The 24495-nt window shown below is 38.5% G+C and overlaps 2 protein-coding genes across 3 annotated transcripts; both read right to left on the reverse strand.

Moving 5' to 3' along the window:
* Positions 1-204: 204 nt before the first annotated feature.
* On the reverse strand, positions 205-22330 carry Ip3k2 (Inositol 1,4,5-triphosphate kinase 2). Of its 2 annotated transcripts, none has more exons than XM_064121162.1 (6): positions 22209-22330; positions 14939-15945; positions 14081-14414; positions 13313-13553; positions 1432-1512; positions 205-1107 (listed from the first exon to the last, which is right to left on the reverse strand). In XM_064121162.1, exons 2-6 carry the CDS (start codon positions 15258-15260, stop codon positions 205-207), a joined length of 1881 nt encoding a protein of 626 aa, XP_063977232.1. In that variant the 5' UTR covers positions 15261-15945; positions 22209-22330. The 2 variants fall into 2 exon arrangements, with proteins under 2 accessions (XP_063977232.1, XP_063977231.1); XM_064121161.1 differs by lacking the exon at positions 22209-22330 and adding an exon at positions 21432-21688.
* Positions 22331-22652: 322 nt separating this feature from the next.
* On the reverse strand, positions 22653-24388 carry LOC135162555 (uncharacterized). The gene is made up of 6 exons (XM_064121166.1): positions 24330-24388; positions 23984-24168; positions 23726-23868; positions 23437-23578; positions 23229-23350; positions 22653-23136 (listed from the first exon to the last, which is right to left on the reverse strand). Exons 2-6 carry the CDS (start codon positions 24126-24128, stop codon positions 22702-22704), a joined length of 987 nt encoding a protein of 328 aa, XP_063977236.1. The 5' UTR covers positions 24129-24168; positions 24330-24388; the 3' UTR covers positions 22653-22701.
* Positions 24389-24495: the final 107 nt, after the last annotated feature.

Raw genomic sequence — 24495 nt, forward strand, 5'->3', positions numbered from 1 at the left:
GAAGATAAATGATCGAAAGACGTTTTAATTCCGTATGTTCTCAGCTGCAAGAATATCCGCCTTGTTCTCAAAAATAAAAGCCTCCCACTTGACTAAAGAATTCCTCTCATCACTCCGCTCACCAATCGTCTCTATTTACACTCATTAAAACACCACGCCAGTGCCTCATGTCTTTCAATTGTAAAAAAAAAAATCACCCAATGATCACGGTACGGAGTTTCTAATGTCCTCAAAGATATCAATGATATTGTTGACACCGATGAGATAGCCATCCTCGTGATTGCCAACTTCCCATTCAGCGTCGTGTCTTATTTTATGCAATTGTGATGGTAGAGGTAGAGTCTTGGCAAAATCAATCATCCAGACACCAGCATTTTTAGCATCATGAACGAACAACAAACTTGACCCAACGACCTCGTGACTCGCGAAGAATGGAGATGCCTTGAGTGTTGCCCTGATGGCCTTGAGCCTCTGAAGATACTTTGGTATTGCGTGTGGATAGTCCTCGACAAATTTTTTCAATGCCTCAGTCACTTGCTCTCGTGTTCTAGTGGTTTTGAAGTCTTTGGAGGAGCCACCGTGGCTCAATTTTATCCCCTCTACCCTGAAGCCTAGAGTCGCTGTACTGGATATCGTTTCACGCCACACCATGTACCTGGGCTTGGTTACACCTTGGAGCCGACGTTCCTCGGGGCTCGGGGCTGAGGGATCTACCTGAATCATTTTTTCATACATATCCTTCCGGAGTTTTGGACGCTCCTTCGCTTTTGCAAGCTCGGACTCCAGGTAAGTGCGCACTCCAACTTTGCAGTCCATGACGCAGGGCTGGTCGAAGTCTCCTAGGAGATCCTGGAGCTGAAGATACGAGGCGACTATTGGACTCTGCTGGGACTCCTCTGGTTCCTTGATGGGCTCGGTTTCTTGGGTACTCCGCTCCTCTTCGCACTCTCGAACCTCAAGGACACCCTTGAATTCTGGAACATAGGGCCGGAGGATGTCTTGCATCAGCAGCCGGAAGCAAGCTTCCTCTTGGGGGCACAACTTCTTCAGAATTGTACCCGGTGTGGGACCTGCCCGGAAGTTACCTTGGTGACCGGCTAGTTGGACCTTGAAATGAGAAGATAAACATAAAGGAATGAAGAGGAGGAATATATCAAAAAAGACAAATTGATTTCGTTCATTTTTTACGAAATGGTAATGTCATGCAAGTATTGATCTTGAAATTAATTTGAACTTATAATATTGAACATAAAATTCAATAGCATCTATTGCTTAAGTATTTTAAAAATTATTATAGTGAAACAATGAGTGTTTTCTACTGAACTTTCAATTCAATTTGTTAGAAACTTAGAATCCCGTACAATCATGCACCGATTCCCATTAAATTATCTCAATCCCGATGAACTTCAATGTTTATATACTTCCACTTACCCATGGATACCGATGTTTTTTGTAAGTCTGGAAAAAGGGTGTCCACTGTACAATGTTCCTCAGTTTTCTCCACCCAGAGCTCTGCAACAAAAACCCAAAAAACATTAGGTTTCCTCGAAGGATTTCAAAATTTTGTAAATCAGAAAATTTCAGAAATGATAATCGCTAAAAACAACTCCGAAAATAAAAATCGATGAAAAAAAAATTATCAAATCGCTTCCCACCGCGCCAGTTACCTTTGGCAAAGAACTATCACTACCGTCGGCTATCGATTTTCCATCCGACTGATCGGACTCCCACTCAGAGCTGAGGTCGTCTCCACTTGGTTCACCCCATTCAATCGACCCCGAAAACACCTGCGGCACATCCAACAGTTGTGCATACTGCCTATATCCCGAACACACCCCCGAATCCCCATTAGCAAGAGATTCCACCCCAATCGAGCTCTTAGCTTTCTGCAATTGTCCAGGAGTCCCCTGAATTTTCTCCACCCGAGGACTGTGGGGAATGGGGGAGGGACTTCTGGAGGAAGACGAGTGTCTGTCGATAGTGATGGAGAGCCTCCTCGAGTTTCTCCTCACTCTGGGTCTCGTAATTCTTCTCTGTTTCATCGTCATCCTCTTATCACCAGCACTGTCTTCCTCATGATGACTCCCACAGTCACTAAAACTGGCTTTTGTACAGACAATTGTCGGAATAATTCTCTCCGTGTCCTGCATGATCCCTTAACTTTTCAATTATTCAACTAAAATTTCAACTGTCAAAATCACCAGCATCCTAAACTCCCGTAGCTAGAAATTCTCTTCACTTCCTATTCCCGCCACTTGTCTCCACGTTGGGATCACAAACTCTGACGACAGTTGATTAATCTCATTAAAAAAATGTCTCGCTGATAAATTGAACCAATTGCCGATGAAAATCCAACTGTTCCACTTTAAATTCGACCTGTCTCGCCTCCAATAACCCACGACTGCCTGTATTGCCCCGTTGGTACCGCCGTTATAAGCACGAAACACTCAACTTCGCGTGATGCCTTTGGTTATTACGTAAAACCGTGGAATCACACAAATACATCAGCACCAAAGTCAATGGATTATAGTCGAGAAACTCCACATACACATGTGAAAAAGGACTTTCCACCCAGCGATGATGAACTTCCAACTACCAGCCGACTGATACGTACACGTTGTCATATACTCAGTGTCATTCCCCGTTAACTCGTGCCTCGCGATGACGCAGATAAGAGTGAGACAGACTTAAGGGAATACTCCTTTTGCATAAATCTCGTATTGCTTAGGAAAACAGCTGTGTTGATGACGATTTACAAGTCATCTTGAATGCCAGGAAATCACTCCCTCTGTTCCACGAATATTGGATATTGATACGTCACTATTGCAGATGGATGGATTATCACCTGGGGATTTTTGTAACGATATTTCGTGGGAGAGATAGACAGGCGGAAGTTTGGGAATTTATGAGTGTTCTCGGGGAACTGTTCTCGACCAACTTTACTCGTGAATCAAGAACACTTTGGGGGGAAAGGGGAATGGTCGAAGTGATGCGGTGGGGACACAACTGCGATAAACATTGCGCAAGGGTCATGAATTTGATAAATCAACGGAGTTGTTTTTTTTTTTCATTTCGAAGGACGGTAGGTATCTGGAGAGCTGGAGTTTAATTGGTTCCTCCGAACGTTTGAGCACGACGAGAAATTCTCGAGAAAACATTTTTGGAAGAAAAAAAATCTTTGGAATTTGAGAAGAAATCCCTGGAAATTCTCCTTTAACAGAATCAATTCTTTTTTAAATTGCGGGATTAGAAACATTTTGGTACCAGCATTAGAATTTTCAGAACTTCAACAATATTTTTATCTGGCGTATATTATTTCCGATTAATTTTCGAAGGCTTCACTGACTTTTGCATCCAATTAAGGATTGTGAATGGCAACAATTTATTCTAAATTTCAGTAGTTTTTTTAAAGTCATTAATTCAGCTGGGACATCATGGTTTGCGTCACAGCATTTTAATGAATCCACGGAATAAGATTTTTTCCAATGTCAATAGCGTCATGAATGAACTGGTGAATTCCTTCCTGTAATTCAAATTTTTAGGCAATAGACAAAAATTTATTTCGGGATTAATCAGAAACTTGAATGCTGTCATAAAATGCTCGCATTTCAAAACTTTAAATGCGTTATCTGGAGGTTCAGCAATAATTTTAATCGCTTCATTTAGAGACCTGACAATGCTCTTGAATTAAAACCACCAAAAACGACAATATAAAAAACCTAATTTTGTAATTGATCAGAAACTTGAGTACAGTCATTAAATATACGAGTTTCAGAGTCTTAAGTGCTTCATTTGGGGCATTCCGCAATAATTTTAAGTGGCTCATTTGGAGGCCTATCACTTGGAAATCAAATACACCAGAAAAAGGTCAGAAATTACGTTAATAATAGTGTACGCCACAGTATTTTAATGAAATCAACGGTAAAACGTTTTTTGGATGTCAATTAAACAATAAATGGGTTGATAAATCAATTCCAGTGCTTCAAGTTTTCAAACGCATATAAAAAACTAGTTTTGTAATTAATCAGAGGCTTAATTACATTCATTAACTACACCCGATTCGATGTTCCGAGTGGCTCATTTGGAAAACCCACATCGAAATGGTGTGCGTTATATTATTGTAATAAAACAATGGAATAAGATTTTTCATATCAATTATGCGTCATTCGGAGGACATACATTAACATCGTGTACGTCACGATAGTTTAATAGGCTAATAAATTGATTTTTGTGATTCCAAGTTTGAAGCAACTAAAAAAAATAGAAACGGAATATAATTGCTTCATCAGAATCAAAATTAGTACCAGCAACTGGGACGTTCTGCTAAAATAGTATTCGTCACAGGATTCTAATGAGTCAACCGAATAAACTTTTTTCATTGTCAATAACGCAATATATGGGTAGATGATTCATACCCATGATTCACATTTTACAACAATATAAAAAATACTGATTTCGTCATTAAGGGGAAACCGCGGTGAAATGTCAAAGCCTTCCTTGGTGCTGGGACGTGCCAATCGACCGACTTTTAATATATGCCGGGACATGACAAAAAATTGAAAAAAAAAATCACTGACTACAATCGATTCGAAAAATTGAAGAAATTTTTCTTTTATTTATTGCCTCCACATTGATTTATCGATTGCATTGCGGTCTCCCTTTAATCAAAAACCTGATCAGTCATCAAATCAAAGAGATTCAGAGTTTTAATTGCTTCATTTCGGAGATTTATGAAGGTTTGTATTGCTTGGCCAACTTTGGTTGTGCGTCAAACGCGTCAGAAGCAACTGGGATGTTGGAAATGATTTACATTGCAGAGTTATTTTTTTGATAAATCAACGAAAGAAGTCTCTCTGAACGTCAATAACTGTATAAATCAGTGAACATATTTATTCCCATTTCGTATGATTTATTTATCCAAAAATATTTATTTTACGCGTATTTTTCGTGTTTAGAAAATACCCATAAAAATTCCATTTTCGTGCATAATAAACATGATTATAAGATGTGTAATAGAATCAACTTGACGTACGAATAGACAATATTGGAAACAGTGAAAAATTATTTACGGTATTATTGTTATTCCCGATATCCTCGGAATTAAGTTCTCCGCATTGTCAGTGAGGCAATAAATAAACTAAAATTAATGTTTGTTAGAGAAATAAAAACTAGTGTATCGGCCCACTGATAATATATCCGATTAAGTGCTATATTTCTAATGAGGAATTCATCTGACATCAGAAAAAAGTGGCATATTATGTGGATAATAATTTAAATTCAAGAGTTATCATTCTGATGAATCAACAAAAGGTGTTTCTGTCAATGTCAATAACTCCATAAGTCGATCGTTCAATTTATTCCCGTCACTGATATTTTTAAGAGACCTGTGTAACAATTTTCTAATCATATCTACAATAAAGGTGATCTCGCGGGACTGTATTAGTCGTAAATAAAAAACACGGGAAGTGGTTGAGAACGATTTACGCCATTGGAGCTATTTCTATTACTAGAACTTAGTTCTTCCCAATGTCAATAACGCAATAAATAAACTGAGGAGTTTATTCCTCACAGGAATAAAAACAATATTAAAAGGTATCTCGACTGAGAATTAACTCGATTACGTGCAATTAATTGCTCGACAAGGTGCTTGTTTATCATAAGGGATTGTCCATGACACGTTAAAAGGAACTGGAAAATTATTCGAATAATAATTCAAATTCAAGAGTTATATTTTTGGTCAAAAAATCTACTCAAGAAGTTTCTATTCTCATGCGCGATAAATCTGGCTGAGTGAAACTGTATTACTTTACTTATAAACTTGAATAAGAAACATGGGAGTTTCTTGTGACTAAAAACATGGGAAGCAGTTAAAAATAATTTACGTTACTAGTTTCATTACTGCACCAAATAAATTCCTCTCAACGTCAACAACAAAATTAGTAAACTCAGGAATTTATTCATGCTAAAGAAATAAAAAAAATTATGTATAAAAAAACTAGTTCCCATCTATAATCAACCTGATTACGAGGGATTGTGTTACTAAACTAATTTCATTTGCGATTGAAAAACATGGGAAGCAGTTGACAATAAGTTATGTCACTACAGCTATTGCTCCACGAAAGAACTTCCTCTATAGGTCAATACTTGATTCCGATTTGGCGAATTTCTGTTAATTTTTTAATGATTCAAATAATCATATCGTAGCAACAGCTGCAGATCGGAAAAAAAAAATTTATTCAAAATATATTCAACATTTGAAACTTATATTTTTTTCACCGAAATATGATTGATAAGAAGTTCCGGTGAACCCGACATGTTAATACTAGTGCTTGAAATCAGCGTTGCCACGTGCTTATCAGCAAAATCACTAGAGATAGAAAAACTAGGTCGAATGAAAAATTAATTTACTTATCATTACATTTCTGACATTCCTCCACACAGCCACCCATTAATGAATAAATTATCTACAACGTCATTGTTTATTACTTTTGCACTCTCAAACATACGCCTGTTATTACAGAGCCAATTTTCCTTGTGGATAAAAAATATGAGGAACCAGTGAAAATAATTGCCATCGCAGCCGCTGTTTCCCTGAATTTACTCAAGTTCCTCTCAATGTCAATAAGGCAGTGAATAAACTGAAGAATTTACGCTCGTCATGAAAATAAAAAAAAACTTCATGAAAAGTGTACTCCCCACCGAGAATAAACTTGATTACGTCTGATGACTGTTCAATTATTGACTCAACAAGATGCCTGTTTTTAATTACTGTATTTGGACATATTTTTCACTCGATTAATTTACCCACGCAAATCCGGCGTTCTCCAGACGAATTTAGTACGCAGTTTAGTGTGGATTTAGCCGGAGGCCCCGGCAATGTAAATGCGTCATTGGCGTGCGAGCGTAACTGCCTAATTAACCCAGGCCATGTAGATCACTCCATGTACATAAGCGTTTGATTAAAACGACGAGTGGCGTTTTCACGCAAATTCAAATTTCATTTCTAGTCTTTATCATTACTGAAAATAAAATGACTGTACATTAGCTACCTACTCATGACGATTGGCTTCCCATTATTCTTGATAATTCTATTTTCAACGTTTAACGATAAAAAACCTCATTCACGCTATTTCAGGTGCGGAGTATATCGATTTGTGATAACAAAATATTCTTTAATCGTTGTCTACGTCATTCCTAAGTATAATAGTTTTTACGAAATCGGGTTTTACAGAAAAACCCGATAAAAGAGAGATATGTAAAATCATAGTGGATACGCAGGAGATATTGAGTAATACGATCGAGTTTGTGTGAGATATCTCCTGTGTATACACACCTCTGATTCTTGTCTTAATCTCCGATCGATTGAAATCTGATAGAATTCATTGAGCGCGCACGAGGCCGTGATCCACCGTCGATAGTACCACAGATATTGATTTCTTGTTATTTCCTCCTGTTCAGCTTTGGTATTAAGAACAGTCTCGCCAAGGTGATTCGTGAATATTTTCGCTGATTACGACTGTTTAATTTCAACAGCATAAGAAGTTTTATCTCCATTGTTGTGCAAATCACCTCTCATTGTTTCACTTCACGCTCTCTTGTCATCGTTTACGGTCCATTAAACAATGAGAGCCGTATTGGAATATGATAATTACAGGGGAAAATTACGGATAGAAACTCCTTAAAGAATAAAGAAGGATTTTATGTTTCGTGAAACTTCGTCTGTTGAAAAACTTTCCGAGGGAACTCATTGGCAAGAATTTTCCAGTCTTTAACGTTAAGGAGTGAATCGGTATATTTCGAAATGTTTCATGAAATTAAATATTCAATGTTATTCCCAAAAATAAAATGAAATAATTTTTTTCACAAAATATTAAGAATAAGTTCGAGAGTGGAGGACTTTTGGGTGCAATCAGAATTCTCAAAACCAGTTTGCAATTGCAGTCTCTTTTTACACTCGCTTTTAATTAAATTAGATAAACCAGCATGGAGGAATTCTTTCAGGCAACTGTTGGCTGCATAAAAGTGCCGCTGATGGGAGTGTTTAAGTATGTGAGCATACCGAACGCAATTTCAAGATTTTCGCTTTAATGAATGATCCCTTCGGGCATTATCCAGGGGTCACAAGTCCACTCAGTTTCCTCGGCCTATCCTTAATGATCAACGAAACACTGTTCGCATACCAATTACCCCAGCGTAGTAATCAAGCCGGGAATCTCTTTGAATCAATAAGACCGGAATCTCAATGTGAAGCACCAGAATTACGACAATTAGCCAGACAGTCTGTTTCCCCAATAGCATTAGGTAACACCGCAAACTCCTAAAGGACACATGACCACCAGCTAATTGAATCCCAGATTGAGAAATCACGTTCTTCATCATAAGAAGGAATCCCGGGATTGAAAAGTCGACGGAATTCCATAGACAGAAAATGTTGTACCACCGAAAAATCATTAATTTCATGAAATACGTCAATCACTCGGTGAATCGTGGAGTTGGCCAAGCGATGAAGGCCAGCCTGAATTTTTTCTCTCACTTTTTCCTACAACGACATCAATCAAACATTCTGCATTGGCCGACCATTGGGACCAATCATGTCAGTGAGATAAACCTAGTGAAAAAATATACCCCTCAAGGCTATTTCCAAACTGAATACTGTTAGAGAAAAAATATCATTTTATCGGCAGATGATTAGTTATTCTGAGAGGAGTGATTTTTTTAATTTATTAAGGCGAGATTTGTTAGATGCCAGATTGTACAGACTTTGATGGAAATTTATGAAGAAAAACGAGAATCCCATGAGATATCCAAGAATGTTCTGCGATCAGTATATGAAGATTAAAATTTTCAACCAGACCTACTTGATTATCAATTGTTCGGAAGCTTTTGTTGAAATCGATGTTTCGCAAAAAAATAAATTCAGGTTTTTCTAACAATTGAATGAAATTCCGACTTTTCAAACAACAGGAAAAAAGAATTTCCCGAGATCCTCAACTTTTCAATGGAAAAATGCAAAACTCTGAATTTTCCAGTCGATGGAAAATTGAAGCATATATTTACCTGACTTCTCTGCACTTCAATCAAACCTTCCATAGATTACCAAGTTTTATAATTTCAGCCGAACAATGTACTAAAAATATCCACCAGCAGTACCTGAAATTCGCGCAAAAAAATTTCACCAACGAATACATTTTATCCTTCGTTTCATTATCTGAAACAATGCAGTGGGGGCTTGAGGAAATAAAAATGTCTCTGTGTAAATAGCCGTTCCCTCACGTCGGTCCATGGAATATTTTTCTTCCCACCGTTCGTATATCAACCTCGTATTTGATCTCCGATTTAGCCGAGTGGAAAGTTTTGAGCTCCCAATTAGCGCCCACTTAGCACGTGAAAAATATCATGTTAACAACAAGAGTAAATCATAATGATTGTTTACCTTCTTGTGACCGGTAATGGGCGCCTGGCGCTGATGTTTATCAACGATACCAAGGAGGCAATCGTCGCACTTGCAATATCGATTGGCTCCAGAATCACCAGATTGTGCTGAGCTGAATGTACTGGCACTGGTTTGACTGTCCATCGAGTCTGTTCTGAAGAGTGATGATTTTTTAGAGATACTATTGGCGATATCAGGCTGATTATCATCAGCGATACTGTGTCTCTCCATTTTAGCGAGCAACAATTGCTCCATGAGATTTAACGTCGGTGACGTTGGTGTTGTTGGTTGAGAGACAAGGCGTATGCATCGCGGAGCTCCGGATGGTTTCTCGTTATCATTCATTTTGAATGGATGATGAATGAAACACAATAATAAATACGTTGTAACTAGTTACTGAGAAGGATTCCGATAATTTCCAGGAGATGAACTGTCACCAAGTCTCAATGCTGATTCACATTTCACAATGCGGTTGTGTGAATCAGACACCCGTGTAATTGTGCTGGACAATGCACTGGGATAATGATGGTGTCAAAGTACACAATTGATTCAGAAAAGTTATGACAACTAGTGGCACAAGTGCTTTGCAAATAAACGTTGTTTACATCCCGTGAGTTATGACGGGCTTCATGATTTTCAACGTATTAACACGTTTCTATACGTGACTAGGGCTGATTCTCTTCTGTTGTACGAGGCACAGGAGAAGACGATTCAGACGTGCTCAGAATTTGTGATTATGGGAGAGATAGAGAGGAGAATGAGTAACTTGTTTGAAAACAGTCAATGGCTTTTCTCGGGAATGAACGACGATTTCTTTAAGTCTTGACCACAATTGGTGAAATTCAATGTTAGCCCCCTGTGGCACAAGAGACATAAAATGAGTGTTGAATTTAAATTTCAACTTAGCAGCTGGATTTTTATGTTCAACAAGAAGCGTCGAATCCAGCAATTTTTATTTCAGAATTCCGAGATTTATCTTCTTTATGACGAGGTCTTTCAGAAATTCTTCATGGAACGACCACAACAATGAAGAATGTCCAGGATATACAAGATATCATGACAATTGATTAATGAATCGTGAATATTCCAGATGTTCAGTGATGTGAATCCCCGGGAGTACATCCGCACTTCCGCCTACACAGTTTCCCCCTTCAGAATGATTGGCAAATAAATCTTTGACAATACCACTGATTCCGTACGATTGACTCAGTGGCTTTTCCCAGGAGTACACGATATTTCACGGAAAATACGACCACAACTAGTGGGATTCCATGCTCCTCCCCTGGGTCACTGCACTCATGTAGTGATTATGAAAATGAAACGTGTATCCGCAGTTGAATTTCTCTGATTTGGTGAAGAGCCTTTGAATTTCACAACTTTTATTTCAACATTTTCCTTATGATGTGATCCTTCAGGAATTCTTCATGAAAGGAGTGAGAAGAAAGACTAGGGAATAGACAGAACAGCAAGACAATTGATTAATGAGTCGCAAGTAATACAAATTTTTAGTTATGTAAATCCTCTCTTGCTCGTCCGCACTTCTGTCGACCCACTTCGTCCTTTAGAATAATTTACAATAAAACTTGCTGTCCAATTGTTAATTCAAATATTGGTAGAGCAACCAATTGAAATGTATTCACTGGCTTTTGTCAGGAGTGTACGATATACGAAGTAAGTTTCTACCGCTACTAGTGGAATTCGATATGACTCCCCTGTGTCACTACATGCATGTAATGGGTTTTAAATTGAAGTGTACATCCGGCAGTAGATTTTTTTTGCATTCATTAGAAGCTCCAACGCAAGTGACTTTTACATCAGAATCTCGAGGAGATTTATCTCCTTTATGACGATATCCTCCCAGAATTCACGTAAATACCCTGACGATGATGAATTTAGGGAATATGCAAGAGAGGATGACAATTCATTAATAAATCACAAATATTCCAGACGTTCAATGATGTAAATTCCCCAGAGTACATCCGCACTTCCGCCTCTACAATTTCCTCCTCGAGAATGATTTGCAAATACAACTTTCACATCATCACTGATTCAGCAAAATTTAGTTGTTGAAGGAAACTGAAGGCAGATTTGGGTTTTGATGTTTTCACTTTGGCCACCTGGGTACGACTGGACAGGGCAATTTATTTATCTTCTCATCCCAAAAGCATTTTTAACCTCATGGTGGGGTTTGTGAGATACGTGTGGGTGTGCAATATAACTCGGCGAGAGGAGGATTTCGACTGGAATTTTTTTTTTTTCGTTCACCCCGGGAGTAGGGACAACGCTGTGGCAATCGAGACGTATACGTATAATCAACGAACAACTTGACTTGACTGGGAGATCGAACCAACTGTCGATGCACTTAATGTCCTGGGAACACCTTAAGCCGGTGCTTGCATTTACCCAAGAAAAATTGCTCAAGATTTTACTGTTTCACATGCACCGCACGTACAGTGATTCTTCTGTTATCATTATATTCTCATTTTCTCCTTGTTATTCTGGGCTTATTGTTAGACTTGTGCCAGCTGGAGTACTTCCAGGAATTTTCATTCATCGATATTTATTCAGTCGTCATATTTCGCTTTATTTCAGTGAAAAGTGCAGTCTATTGCATGTACTCTTGTGCAATTCGTCTATTTTGCGAATTGAATGATCATTGAATCATTCATATGATCCGAGTATCGGTCATATTTGTATCTAATTCGAAAAAGGACAGGCGATTACATATCCTCCTGGGTAATTCATCTACTTTATGAATGAACAAAACATCGAAATGTGAATATAATCTGAATACGGCCATATTCGCCTTTATCTCGGTAAAAAATACAGTTTATCGCACATCCTCTTGTGCAATTCGTCCAGTTCACGAATGAAAAAAACATCGGGACATGAAAATTATATGAATACGGTAGGATTTTCCTTTATCTCGGTGAAAACTACAGTCTATCCTACATCCTCTTGCACATCTCGTCTACTTTACGAATGACGAAAAGTATCAAGACATGCGTGTGATCTAAATTTAGGTATTGTAAGGCGAGACTCATCGTTCGATGCCACCGTCACTGATGCCGAGTGACGATGCGCTTTCACGAGGGAAAAAGAGAAAAGTATAATTATGTACCGTTTTAGCAATTTCTCCCCTCTCTACCGCTTTCATGTTTTCATCTCAACGCACAGCTCCTGGAGCAATGGTTTTTTTTTGGATGGGGAATTGAATCATTGGTTGCAAAATAAAAATTGAAATAATTGATGCTAATGGCGAACGTGACTTGGGTTATCGAGTTTTCGCCGGATACCGACAAATTGATTTCGATTTCTCAAAGATATGCTTGATGTGTGAGTTACCCAACTTTATTGAATTTATTGTGTTCTCTTGGGCACTGCCCACCGGCGAGAGCAGTGTTCAACACCATGCCGTCATGTGTTTTTTTCTCCTCCAGTGGCGGAAATAATTAGTGGATAATGACTGTTGAATGGAGTTATTAAATGAGATAAATGGGGACGGAGGAGATAGGGGAGATCTTGATGAGACGTTCTTTAAAACAGTTTTTCCCAAATCTCAAGCACTAGACTTTTCCATATTAGTTCGCCTATCAAAGATGGAAAATCCTGAGAAATTTCCTATGAAATGCTCCAAATTCGAATTTAAACTTCAACATTCATTTAATGTGGCGATTTGAAATTTCCACCGCTACAATGATAGCGCGCTCTAGCAAGCGTTCATTGTCGTGGATAATAATTATCACCGGTGGAGTTTAATCAGGTGAATTGTTCCCCAGACATCCGCAAGATGGCAACTGGTGTCCATCAGTGAATGTCCGAAGGCTCGCTCACCTCGCAAATCCTTTTTTACATTTTTTAAGGAAAAGAATTGCTCACCTGTGGCCTCTTTAATGGTTGCAGTTCGGTGACCTCGAAGTCATCACCACTGAGACTGGAATTTGTGGAGCAATCAGATATTTTTCGCACTGGTGGTAACTCAAGTAGCTCGATGTTGGTCCTGGTGTCTTCAGAATTATCACCTTTGGAATACCCTGTGGCTGATGATTCTGATTTTAATGAGTATGGGCTTGGTGTTGCCAGACACGAATTCCTTCTGCTGGCGTTACCATTAACACTCCTGAAACAATATTGTAACGCATCACCAATTAGCAAATTGCGTTTCAAACGGTCATTTATGTATTATCTTCTTCCTGCCAATCGACTCAATCGTGGCTATACATTATTTTTCTTATTTTTACACGAGGTTTTGTATTTCCTTTAACGCCCCTTTTTATCTAATTAACTCTAATTATTTTCAATTGACATTTCCTCACATACAGATGACAAATTTCAATTAATCCAATGTGCAGTTAGAACTGCAACCATTCAAAAAAAATTATTTCGCTTCAAGTGAGAGACTAAAATAACAGTTAACAATTCAAGGAGATTATTCGAAGCTGAGATAGACAATGTTTCATTAACATCTCTGTAACAAAATTACAACGAAAGTTTGCTTTTCAAATTACATTCCACTATTTATATATTGTCTGCTTCCACTGAAACAGGATAAGCGTTTCTCGTATTCATTATTTTTCCTCATCTTTACACGTGGCTTAATAATTATTTGTTACCCCTTGTGGGATTGTTAAATTCTTTTTGTCTTACCCGTTGTTAATGTTGGAAGTGGGTAAACAAGTGCAGCAAGAGTCTGAATGACGTCTCTGTCCACTGACCTGGAGATGGTTATAAACAGGGGAATTTAAGTCTTGAAATTCTCTAATATCGTCGCAGTCTAAACAAGAGCAACTGCTGGCCTGACTTGGAGAACCGGAAGTTCCCTCGAACTTCTCCAAATCAAAATCACTCCTGTCGTATTTTTCATCGAGATAGGAGTAATCTGAGTAGTCACTAACAACAACACTGGGCGTTCTCCAGTACCTGGGTCTCTCCTCGGTCGAGTCACATTCGCTGCGATCACCGATGATCAAGTTATCCCATCCTGTGGAAAATAACACAGTAGAACAATGAATCACAATATAGTGAATCTAGCGTCACGAATGACGGATTTTAGTTTTTGCATCCTCAAGGAAAATTCTACTATTTTGTAGACCGTCGAGGGAGAATCCAAAAGATACTTTTCTGATTATTAAGGAAAAAATGTTACAATGTCCTGAACGAAATAGAACAAACAAATCTTTTTTGCATTGTAATAAAAGAATGTGCAATAATAATAATCCTACGGATTTTATGACTTCCTGGTAATGTTTTGACTGATGATCTGTGGAAAAATTTGATTGTTTAATTACATGCTTTTTGTATAGAGATGTCAAATTAGAAAAACCAACAGATCTGCTCTTTGCTGAAAAAGATTCTTAAATATCTTGAAATTGTTGACATTACGAATGAATCCTAATCGTTTATTTTTCACCCCCATCAACAACCACCACCAGTTAAAACAATAAATCCCTAAAATGTTTGGAACTACTCCCAACAATCCTCCACAATTTCCCCAGTCCCCCTCACCTTTAATCTGATCATCATCGCTCAAAACAGCACTGTCAGAGCTACAGCACCTGGTGACCCTGATTTTCGACTGTCTCCTCTGCCACAGAATGCCTTTACCCTGTTCTTCATCGCCATTTGACGAGTCAATACTCCAGCATCTACCAACATTGTTTCTCCTCGCCTCGGCGTCAGCCTCAATGCCCTCATCACTCTGCGGACTCCTACTGAGACTCCTCGACACAGGCACCATTACAGTATTGAACTCGTCATACCTCTCATTGGCCTCAATCGATTCCACATCTCCGTCAATGTGATTCTTACCGATTCCCTTCGCCTTCATATCAATCACAATAACAATTCGCACATCTCCCCTGTCGAATTAATCAAAAAGGCCCCAGTGTTCCTCAATCAAAATTCAAAAAAAAAATCAAAGACTCACTCCCTCATGACACCCTGTCCTGTCCACAATTCACCACTACCTCGATCGCTTCACCCTTGTTTCCAAAGAATCCCCAATCACATTATCACCAACACAATTCCCACGATTACCAGATACTCTGCGACCGGTGGCAGCCATTGCCTCGCTCCTCTCGAAGGAAGCGTCCCCGGAACAATTTGTCCACCCTCTTTGCCCCTCAAATTGCCACCCAGACCTACACAACCATGCGCACAGCACAGGGACCTGCCCAACCTGAATGCACTAACCTTCTAGCCATTCACTCACTTATCCCCCTCTCGACGGCGTCCATAAATAAAAAAAAAACCGGGCAAGTCCACGTGAGTTGCACTCGATTCAGGGAAATTTGGATAATGGCTCGCTTGACCTGATGACGACGCGAAGTCTGGCACGCTCATGGAGGCCCCACGACACTCTGAGCCTCGAGGAACTGGCGCTTGGGTAAATGACCAGATGGTGGGGGATGTTAAACATGAGTTAAACTCGGTCAGGTTGTGTGAATAAACACACGTCTCCTTGCTCTGTTTCACTTTGTTGGCGATGTTCCCGTTTGACTTATCGCTTCCTCCTAGAAGGAAACAAGAACAATTGAGAGGAGTTGTTTGGGATTCATGAAGATATTTCGGAGAGAAGCGCTGTGAATGAATGCACCTTTTGCTATGGAAATGGTATGGCAATTTATTGTTACGTTCGATGATTAATATCAATAACTTTATAATTATTGAATAATTACAGGGAGGCGAAGCTCGGGGGCTTTTGACCAAGCATTGACGCACGATCATTAGTTAGTCGATTTATTTTTGATAGTGTAAGTCATTAATCTGTGTCCTCAAACCAGTGGATTTTTTATGATGGTTCTCATATTTTTTTGTTGAAATGCAGAGACAAAAGGTCAATAAAAATTCAACAGTTGAATTAAATTCTGGAGGTGAGGGTCGGTCAGAGAAAAATTATCAGCAGTATCATTACACAGTTTAGGAGATAATAAATAATTAAATGTGGGCTATGTAGGAAATTTTTCCATCTTGTGAGAAAGGAGTTTTATGATACTCGTAAAGATAGCATCAGTGATAATTTGATAAATTCCAGACGTTGCTGGATCGTTAACTGTTTTATTCGGAGGAATTATCATCAGATTGTCATCATCGAGCTCCATCTTATCCCTGAGTATATTCAGTGGACGGGAGAGCCAATAGGCCTCCCTTCTAATTTTTTGTTCTTCTTTTGCTTTGAAACATTAAACCAAAATACTGTTATAAAACCAAAACCCAGGGATTCTACGGAGAAGATCTCTAAGGAAGAAGTTGAATACAATATTTCTCATTGAACTCTGGCAACAAGTAATAGAACTAATCAAAAAACTGGAGAAAAAGTTAAAAAAACATGTCGCTATGTTGGAAAATTCTTACTAAAATCATCCAAAAATTAATGCAAAATCACAGGAATTCAATGAGAATTTTTCAGTACGTGATAAAATGCATGACTAATTCGTGATTATATTAATGACGGAATTTTCCATTTACAAAGCTATAAATACTTTATTCAGCGAAATTATCGTAAGATTGTAATCAGCTAAAAAATCTTATCAACAACCATGTCCAATGATTATAAAGGATAATTATCCTTCTCAATATTTAAAACTATTTCATTCTATTTTTCATCCTTTATCACTAAAACAATCCCAATAAAAACGTGGAAAAGCAGAGCCAGTCAATTATCCTCGAATCCATGTCCACAAAAAAATTCTATAAAAAAAAGGCGCCGATAAGTTACAGAATTTTTCAATGGAATCGGTGGAAAGCTATTAGCAATTTCCATAGAAATCCAATAATAATTTTTCCGTCGACGATTAAATGCATGATAAATTGACAAAAGAATTGTCCGTTGGTGGGTCAATAAATACTGTATTGGGGGGAATTATCGTGAGATTATACCCATCTGGTGGAATCTTATCCATGAGAAGTGAGCGGGAATGGCAACGTGCCCTGTGGCTTTTTCGAAAAAGCCATATCGGTAAAGAGCCACTCTTGCAACTTCTTGCCACCTCTCCAATTGACGTCACAATGTGCGTCAGAGGGAGACCGAAGAAACAAGAAAGTTTCGATTGAATGATGGTGCCCCTGGGTAACCAGAGACAAGATACTTGAACATAATCTACCCAACGTTTCATGTATCAATTCCCTGGTACATGTGAATGTATTTTCTGGCCTTTTATGAAGGGTATTTGTGGTGCTCAGGAATTGTCAGATGTCATTATCTCGTCAAGTGAAGGGTCACTTGAGCTCGTCATCTTTTTTTTTGTCGTATAAGTTGAGTAAAATGTACTTCCTCTATTCGGATTTGGAGACATAATTTTCAAGTAGACAGACCATAGTGGGGATTTGAAAGTGTGATATGTAAATGTCATATCACTGATGTACTACAAAACGTATACCTCATCAGAGTATTGTATCAAATAGATGGATTGAGAATATTCTGCTGGAATTGAATGAATGAGTTTATTGAAGGAGTTCCTTGATCTATCAATAGGCCAATGAAACAAGCAATTCTTTCAGGCCGGATAACAGTTTCTTCAATTAATCATCATTAATTTTTTTAGCTCCAACGCGTGGCTTGGATCTTTAAAGAATAGTTTAAAGTCGAAACATGTCTTTAATGCTCTTTCGAATGAAAAATTATATAATCTTAGAATCATTTATCTAAACTTATTGATTGAACGTTTCATGGAAATTTTAATTTAATTCACTGATCTCTGCATAAAATTATTCGTCTTGGTAGGGAAATTATTTTAATTTTCACTTTTTCAGTTGCCATTCACGCAGAAAAATTTATAACTTACAAAATCCATTAGGCTGAGCAATGATAGCAGAAAATATTCACAATGTTTACTTCCGTTTTGACACATCGTAGAATGAGAAACTCTTGCGTGTAATTACAGGGAGGGGCTAGAAGCAGCAATTCCAATTCCGGAATGTGTGAATAACAGTTTCAATCACAGTCACCTCTGACGTCGACTGATTTTCATAAATAGTAATTACGGGACATTTTCTAGTGAGCTACCATTTACGGAAAATTAAAATTTAATTTAATCATTACTTCCCACGGCCAACGACGCGCTTTGAATGATTTTGTTTCAAAGATTGAGGAAAGATATCCGCATTATTGACGAGATTCGTCGAACTTCACTCTTTCGATCGTGAGTGCTTGGACATTGACATCACTGATTCTTTGCAACTATCGCGAGACATAATTTATCCGGGTTGCAGAGAGTTCTTGTGGGAGTCTTTAACAACATAAACAACATTACAGTTATGCGAGGTGTCTTACGCTCTCGGCAATCTACAGAATGCAAATTAAATAAAACGAAGCCAGCCTGGATGCACTTGACATGCTGCTTGTGTTATCGAGCTTTATTAATAATTATTACAGCCGTCGATCACAATGTTTTGAATACCTTCAAAACAGCTCTGCTCCGATAAATTGGAATCAGCTCTGAGATTATTGATTTTTTTTTTCTTTTTTTTCTGGAAAAAAAAATCCACCTCTCAAATAGCTAGAAGTCAATCAAGTCACCCTGGCTCTGTACTTTAAACAGATGTGACTAGTCTACCCCATTCAATAATGTCCAATCAAACCTAATTGTTCGATTCCCAATGCATCGACGGATCATTAAATCTCGCTAGGGCCATCAGGAACAGATCACGTGAATCGGAGGCACCGGGGTTTGATCCCAGGCGCATCTCCAATCTGTCGGACTAGTCCTCTGTCAAATATTAATGCAGTAAAGTAGATTAAAAAATAGTTATGCCCCCGGCATCACCGGCTGCACACTGAACCTCTTCCAGACCTTTTTTATTAAACGACCTTGTGGGGACGCTTGGCACACGCGTCAACGCAGTAAATTCAACGCTATCTGGCCATCGAAAGTTGTTGAAAACGATGTTTGAATAGAATGTTGTAAATTATCATTTTCCCACTGGTCTCTTTGCCTCTTTAGTGGCTATTCTGATGCTATTTTCAACTGGAAGAGGTGTTTGTACAGTTTGCTGAGAACATATCCCACGGCAATAGTTCAATAAATTCGATAAATATAGAGCCATCGACAAGTTTGAACAGTTGCAAATAAAATATCGTGCATGAAAAATAGAAAAAAATATATATGCACGAGAAACTGCACACGCGTATCTCGTGCGAACAAACCACACTACCGGAAACGTATTAATTACGTGACTATTATTTCTCCTATCGTATTCGTCATTCTATCACCCTGAAACAGCTGGCGGGGTGTGCAATGCACATTCTATATTTAAATTGAAGTACATCGGCTAGTGTTTTGTAATAAAACTGATTGAATATCCGAGACCTTCAAATTAACTCAGTGGAAGGGGAATATCACCCACACGCAGGTGTTTTCTGCACCCAATCCTTTTTTCACTTCATTGTTTGTTAGAAATAACCGAGGAAATGGAACTGTAAGGGCATTGCATAAGTCGTAGATACGTGTTTTGCAATTGTGTAACAGTTGCGGTCATAAACTCGAGTGAAACATCACCGGTGTTTATCACCTCCTGTAATTAACTAATTCCATTTTCGCGTGATTGCAAAGGAAATTGATGGCTGTGAAAATGACAGAATAGTCCTGAGGTGGTATATTTGGTGGATCATTAACTGAAAATCGAGTTGATGATTAATTAATTGTCACATAATCGTCGTGATCAGGTATAAATTCACGAATAATACAGAGGTGGTGCATTTGGTCACTGACAGGAAGCCCTGTCGATGATTAATCAAGGGATAAATGGGGGGCAACTGAACACGATTGGTGACTAGATCATGATGTTCGCATCTGTGCTAGTTCGCGGAGAAAAAAAAATCAGTAAAAAATTGTAGCGAGTTCGCTATATGGAGAGAAAAATATGGCAAGACGATAAAATGTGGGTAATCGTGTGGTGAAGGTGGTTTTGTGGTCTGCAGCTCAGAAAAAAATTGAGAAAAATATGATAAGTTTTATCACTTTTCTGGGAAAATTTATACTTTATTCTTTAAACGAATATTAACATTTAATCGCGGTCCTGTAGAGCACTAAAATCTTGGAATACTATCTTCTTTCTGAACAACATTACGAAGTTGTCAAGCGGTAAAAAAATCCCTCACAGATTCACCAATTTTCGTACAAATCAGAGTAAAGTTTCTTCGGCCTCTTTGATTGAAAAACTCAATGGAACTAACTCTTTTCGAATATCAGAAAGTCGGGAATTTCCCAAGCTACGTGAATGTCGAACTGAAATATGAGTTCAGTGAAAAATTGCGCTGAATTTTCCATGTATCAAAACTGCGCATCGTCTTATCTACCGAATTACGAAATTTTCATGACGGCAATTCCCTGAAAACTAGGATTAACCATTAGCCAAGTTAGAATTCGTCACTGACTCAATAACCGATCAATCTTTCATAATATGATCAATATACCATTCGATCTCTGAGCGAACCAGACGTCGTCATTTAAACAATTCCGCGGGCCTTTCAAAACAGCCGCCTCTCCCCCAGAGTCCGCCGTTATCGATGGAGTTTCACTCATTGGAACGCAACTGGGTCATTCGTTTGAATCTCAACAACTTTCGAAAACTCGATTAGTCTCCCGAATAGAGGAAGGGAGGCGGAATGCTAAATAATTGGGTTACCCAATGGCTCACCAGAAAAAAAAGAAAAAATGAGAGTAGACCTAGTAAGGGAGACAACTGAGGACATTGTTTAAAAATGGAAACAGGTCAATGTCATCCTCAAGGCTAGAAAACTTCTCGATTATTTTTCAGCGTCACCGATAAGTATGATTGAGTGTTATCATAAATATATAACTTCCACCATTGATAGACCAGTGTTTATCGTGTTTGAATAATTGCATGCGTCGAACTGCGCGAAACAATGAAGTACTTTCGCGTTATTTTCCTTCGCTTACCCACTCACTAGTGCGATAATGTATGTTATCTATAGGCGACTCTAACTTACTTATGACGAGAACAACAATTGCCAATGCAATGGATAATTCATTCCTACCTGACAGAATCCGACGCCTCAGGCGGTGAAAATATATAATCCATCCTGAAATTTTCTTGACAAAAATCGACTGGATTCACTAACTTGTCAATCATGCGAGTGGAACAGATCCATTGATCACTCGTTCACGTGAAGTTATTGGTAAATTATGAGGGATTAAATGAGAGGCTGATTGATGTAAAAGGCCCGGGGATTATTGCAGTATCACAACCGTCAATCGACTGAACCCGCGATTTGAACTTGACCACTTTAGCCATCAGCCTGGGGTACGAGTGTTAACACCGAGAGAGGGAAACACGCTGGCTTAACAAACCCATCAATGCCCCTCTTAGACGATGAATAATCACTTGAGACTACACTAAAGGCAGTTGAATACCATTCCAATGAATAATAATCATTAAGTCGTTTGTACTCGATGAGTTTGGTCTATGACCACAAATATTATTCAGTCGTGAGGTGGTTTAACGCGCCACCCAGGTAGCAGATGCTGGTTCAAATATTTGATCTTGAGTATTATGATTCATTTGCTCTGAGGTATTTTTACATTAATGGGTTTGGGGGACCGTCTGACGGTGGTCCAATTTTTTTTTTTTGGGTTAAAATCGACATTCGGGCGATGCACGGAGAACAAGTTTGTAGATGAACTCGTCAGGGATGAGAATTGAAATTTTTCAGAGAATTCTGTGCTATGCTGGTGTTTTTGTAAAAATATCATAACCGTCTATGCATTCGCGAAGGAAGAGACATTTCAAAAAATATAAGAATAACATTATGTACCTTGAAATGCCCGAAAAATCAGCATATTTTCATTTTTGCAGCAGCATTAATTAAACTGACGGCTGGTATTTATATCGATTTAACGATTGCAGGATCCAATATTGATAAACCGTTTATTTGTTTTCCTCGAAAATTTCCAGTCGTTTGTCAGCAGCTGTTCAGATAAAAACAATTGGAAGATATGATAAAAGCTGAAGAATTCAAAAATATTTCTAAAGTCGATCGCGTAAATATTTTGATTTGAAATAAACAATTTATCCTCTCCACTGGAGTATCACTCATTTTTTAATTGAACTAAATGACTTCTTACTGGATTTTAAGATCTGTAAATTCAGTCCGCCCATCAAAATTAATTGCTCTATTCAATCTTAACAGAGACAAGCCATCAGGAAAGGAAAGATGGATATTTTTTGTTCCATGTTCTCTCAAAAATTAACTAAAGCATTTTGAATATTTTGAACTTGATAACAAGAATAAATGTATTTTAGGATATTTACAGCACTTTATAGCAGAACATGTCCGGACAATCATCAGCATTCTCTTCCTTTGAGTCGAAATAATTGACTTGATCCTCAGTTTCACTATCCACACGCTTAATCCATCGCGCAACATCAATCCCAGTATCCAATTTAGACAGGGAGACTTCTATCGAGGGACTAGAAATGACAAACGTCCCCTTTTTGATGTTCTCCTGGAGGAATTTCCAGACATTTCTCTGTTCGTCTTCAGATAAATAAAACTCAAAAACATTATGCAGCACCACGACATCAGCCTTCCGCACCACATCCCCAGCATCTTCTATCCGCTTATTGATAATCTCAATGCGTTTATCCATCTTGTGTTTCCGCACGACCTCGTTCTGCAGATCGCACAAGTCCTTGTTCATTTCCACACCGATTATCTTATCTGCGTCAGTGTAGACGTATGCCTGGGGGAAGAATGAAATCAGCTTGGGTGCTCATTGAATTTTGGAATGCAATTGATTTGAGATTTAATAGAATGGACAGCTGATTTACTCACGCCGTATAAGACTGCGCCCAGTCGTGAGCCAACGTCGAGGACAATTTTACCGTCCAGGGTGGGCAGGAGGGTATTGAATATGAGATACAAGTTCTCACGAGAGACAGAATGGGATATGTATACTGCAAAATTAATTAGGATTACAAAAATTATTCGATTTCTTCGTGCCGATTTGGAGTTATTGAGCAGTAGGAGAATAATATCTTACTGAGAGAGTCACTATTCTTGGAGCCACAGTCTTTGCAATAATGGCTAGACAATTTGCCTTCCTTTACCAGATCATCGACCTCGTCGTCGTTGTACAGAAAGCCATCGACATGGGTTGTGATGTCGGGGTGACAGTCGCTGTTCTGAAACATTCATAGCGACATCGTACTCATACAGAAGAATATAATCAATCAGTCGTTTGTCTTAAGGGTTAATTATGAAATTCTTCTTCTCAATCTGTATCAGCAATATTGATTGAAAAATAATTGTGAAAGACTGGAATTTCTTACCGGACCGCTCGATGACACTTTTATTTTCTCTGAGGGCAGAACTGCGTCAAAAGGAACTTTCTGGCGGATTTCTTTAGCAATTTTGTTCAAAGTCGCCACTGGATCATCTAACATATACTCATCCTCGTCATTCAACTCATCGTCTGCAATAACAAATTCAATTATTTCAGCCACCCCGTTTGCTCTTATTTTAACACATCCCCTTGTATGTTATCATGTTTATTTAAAAATAATTATCCAATACAACTGAAACGCTACCTGAGTCGTCACCAATTTTAATCGTCATCCATTCTTGAATCGCAAATGACAGTAAATGTTCACGATGAGATTTGCTCAGGCTCTCCATTATCTCTCGAAGTTGCCTTTTAGCATCGTCCAGCGATGATATTGTATTTTCTGACATAACTGCAACTGATTCCAACAGACTACACGTGCCTGATAACCTAAAAAGTCCACACACACACTTCACAAACAGAAATTCGCTTAATATCCAGCAGTCTCAAGCAATTTACCCATTTAGAAAAATATATAAATTAATTTTACAGTCAGTTAGAAATTATGCCGTAACGATTGACCAAAAAAATGTAAACAAATAACAACTTACCGCTGAGATGTGATGTTTGGGCGGGGAAATGCTGATAATGATGCGCACGCGTCGCTGAAGGCGCAGCGACTACGACGCAGGCAAAATATGCCGCGCGAAATTCAAACACTAGCACTAGACACTACCTCGGCGTAATCACTTTGAATGATTAAAATCATTAAAAAAT

This window comes from Diachasmimorpha longicaudata, chromosome 5 (genome assembly GCF_034640455.1).
Source record: "Diachasmimorpha longicaudata isolate KC_UGA_2023 chromosome 5, iyDiaLong2, whole genome shotgun sequence".
Classification (NCBI taxonomy): domain Eukaryota; kingdom Metazoa; phylum Arthropoda; class Insecta; order Hymenoptera; family Braconidae; genus Diachasmimorpha; species Diachasmimorpha longicaudata.

Excerpts from the sequence above, each read along its gene's own strand:
- Ip3k2 (XM_064121162.1), bottom strand. The coding sequence starts at position 15,260 with ATGAAGGCGAAGGGAATCGGTAAGAATCACATTGACGGAGATGTGGAA. Across the intron at positions 13,554-14,080 it reads ACTTCCAACATTAACAACGG|GAGTGTTAATGGTAACGCCA; the intron begins GTAAGACAAAAA and ends ATATTGTTTCAG. Across the intron at positions 1,513-13,312 it reads AACCATTAAAGAGGCCACAG|AGCTCTGGGTGGAGAAAACT; the intron begins GTGAGCAATTCT and ends TTTTTGTTGCAG.
- LOC135162555 (XM_064121166.1), bottom strand. The coding sequence starts at position 24,128 with ATGTCAGAAAATACAATATCATCGCTGGACGATGCTAAAAGGCAACTT. Across the intron at positions 23,579-23,725 it reads AAGTGTCATCGAGCGGTCCG|AACAGCGACTGTCACCCCGA; the intron begins GTAAGAAATTCC and ends TGAATGTTTCAG. Across the intron at positions 23,351-23,436 it reads CAAGAATAGTGACTCTCTCA|TATACATATCCCATTCTGTC; the intron begins GTAAGATATTAT and ends TTAATTTTGCAG.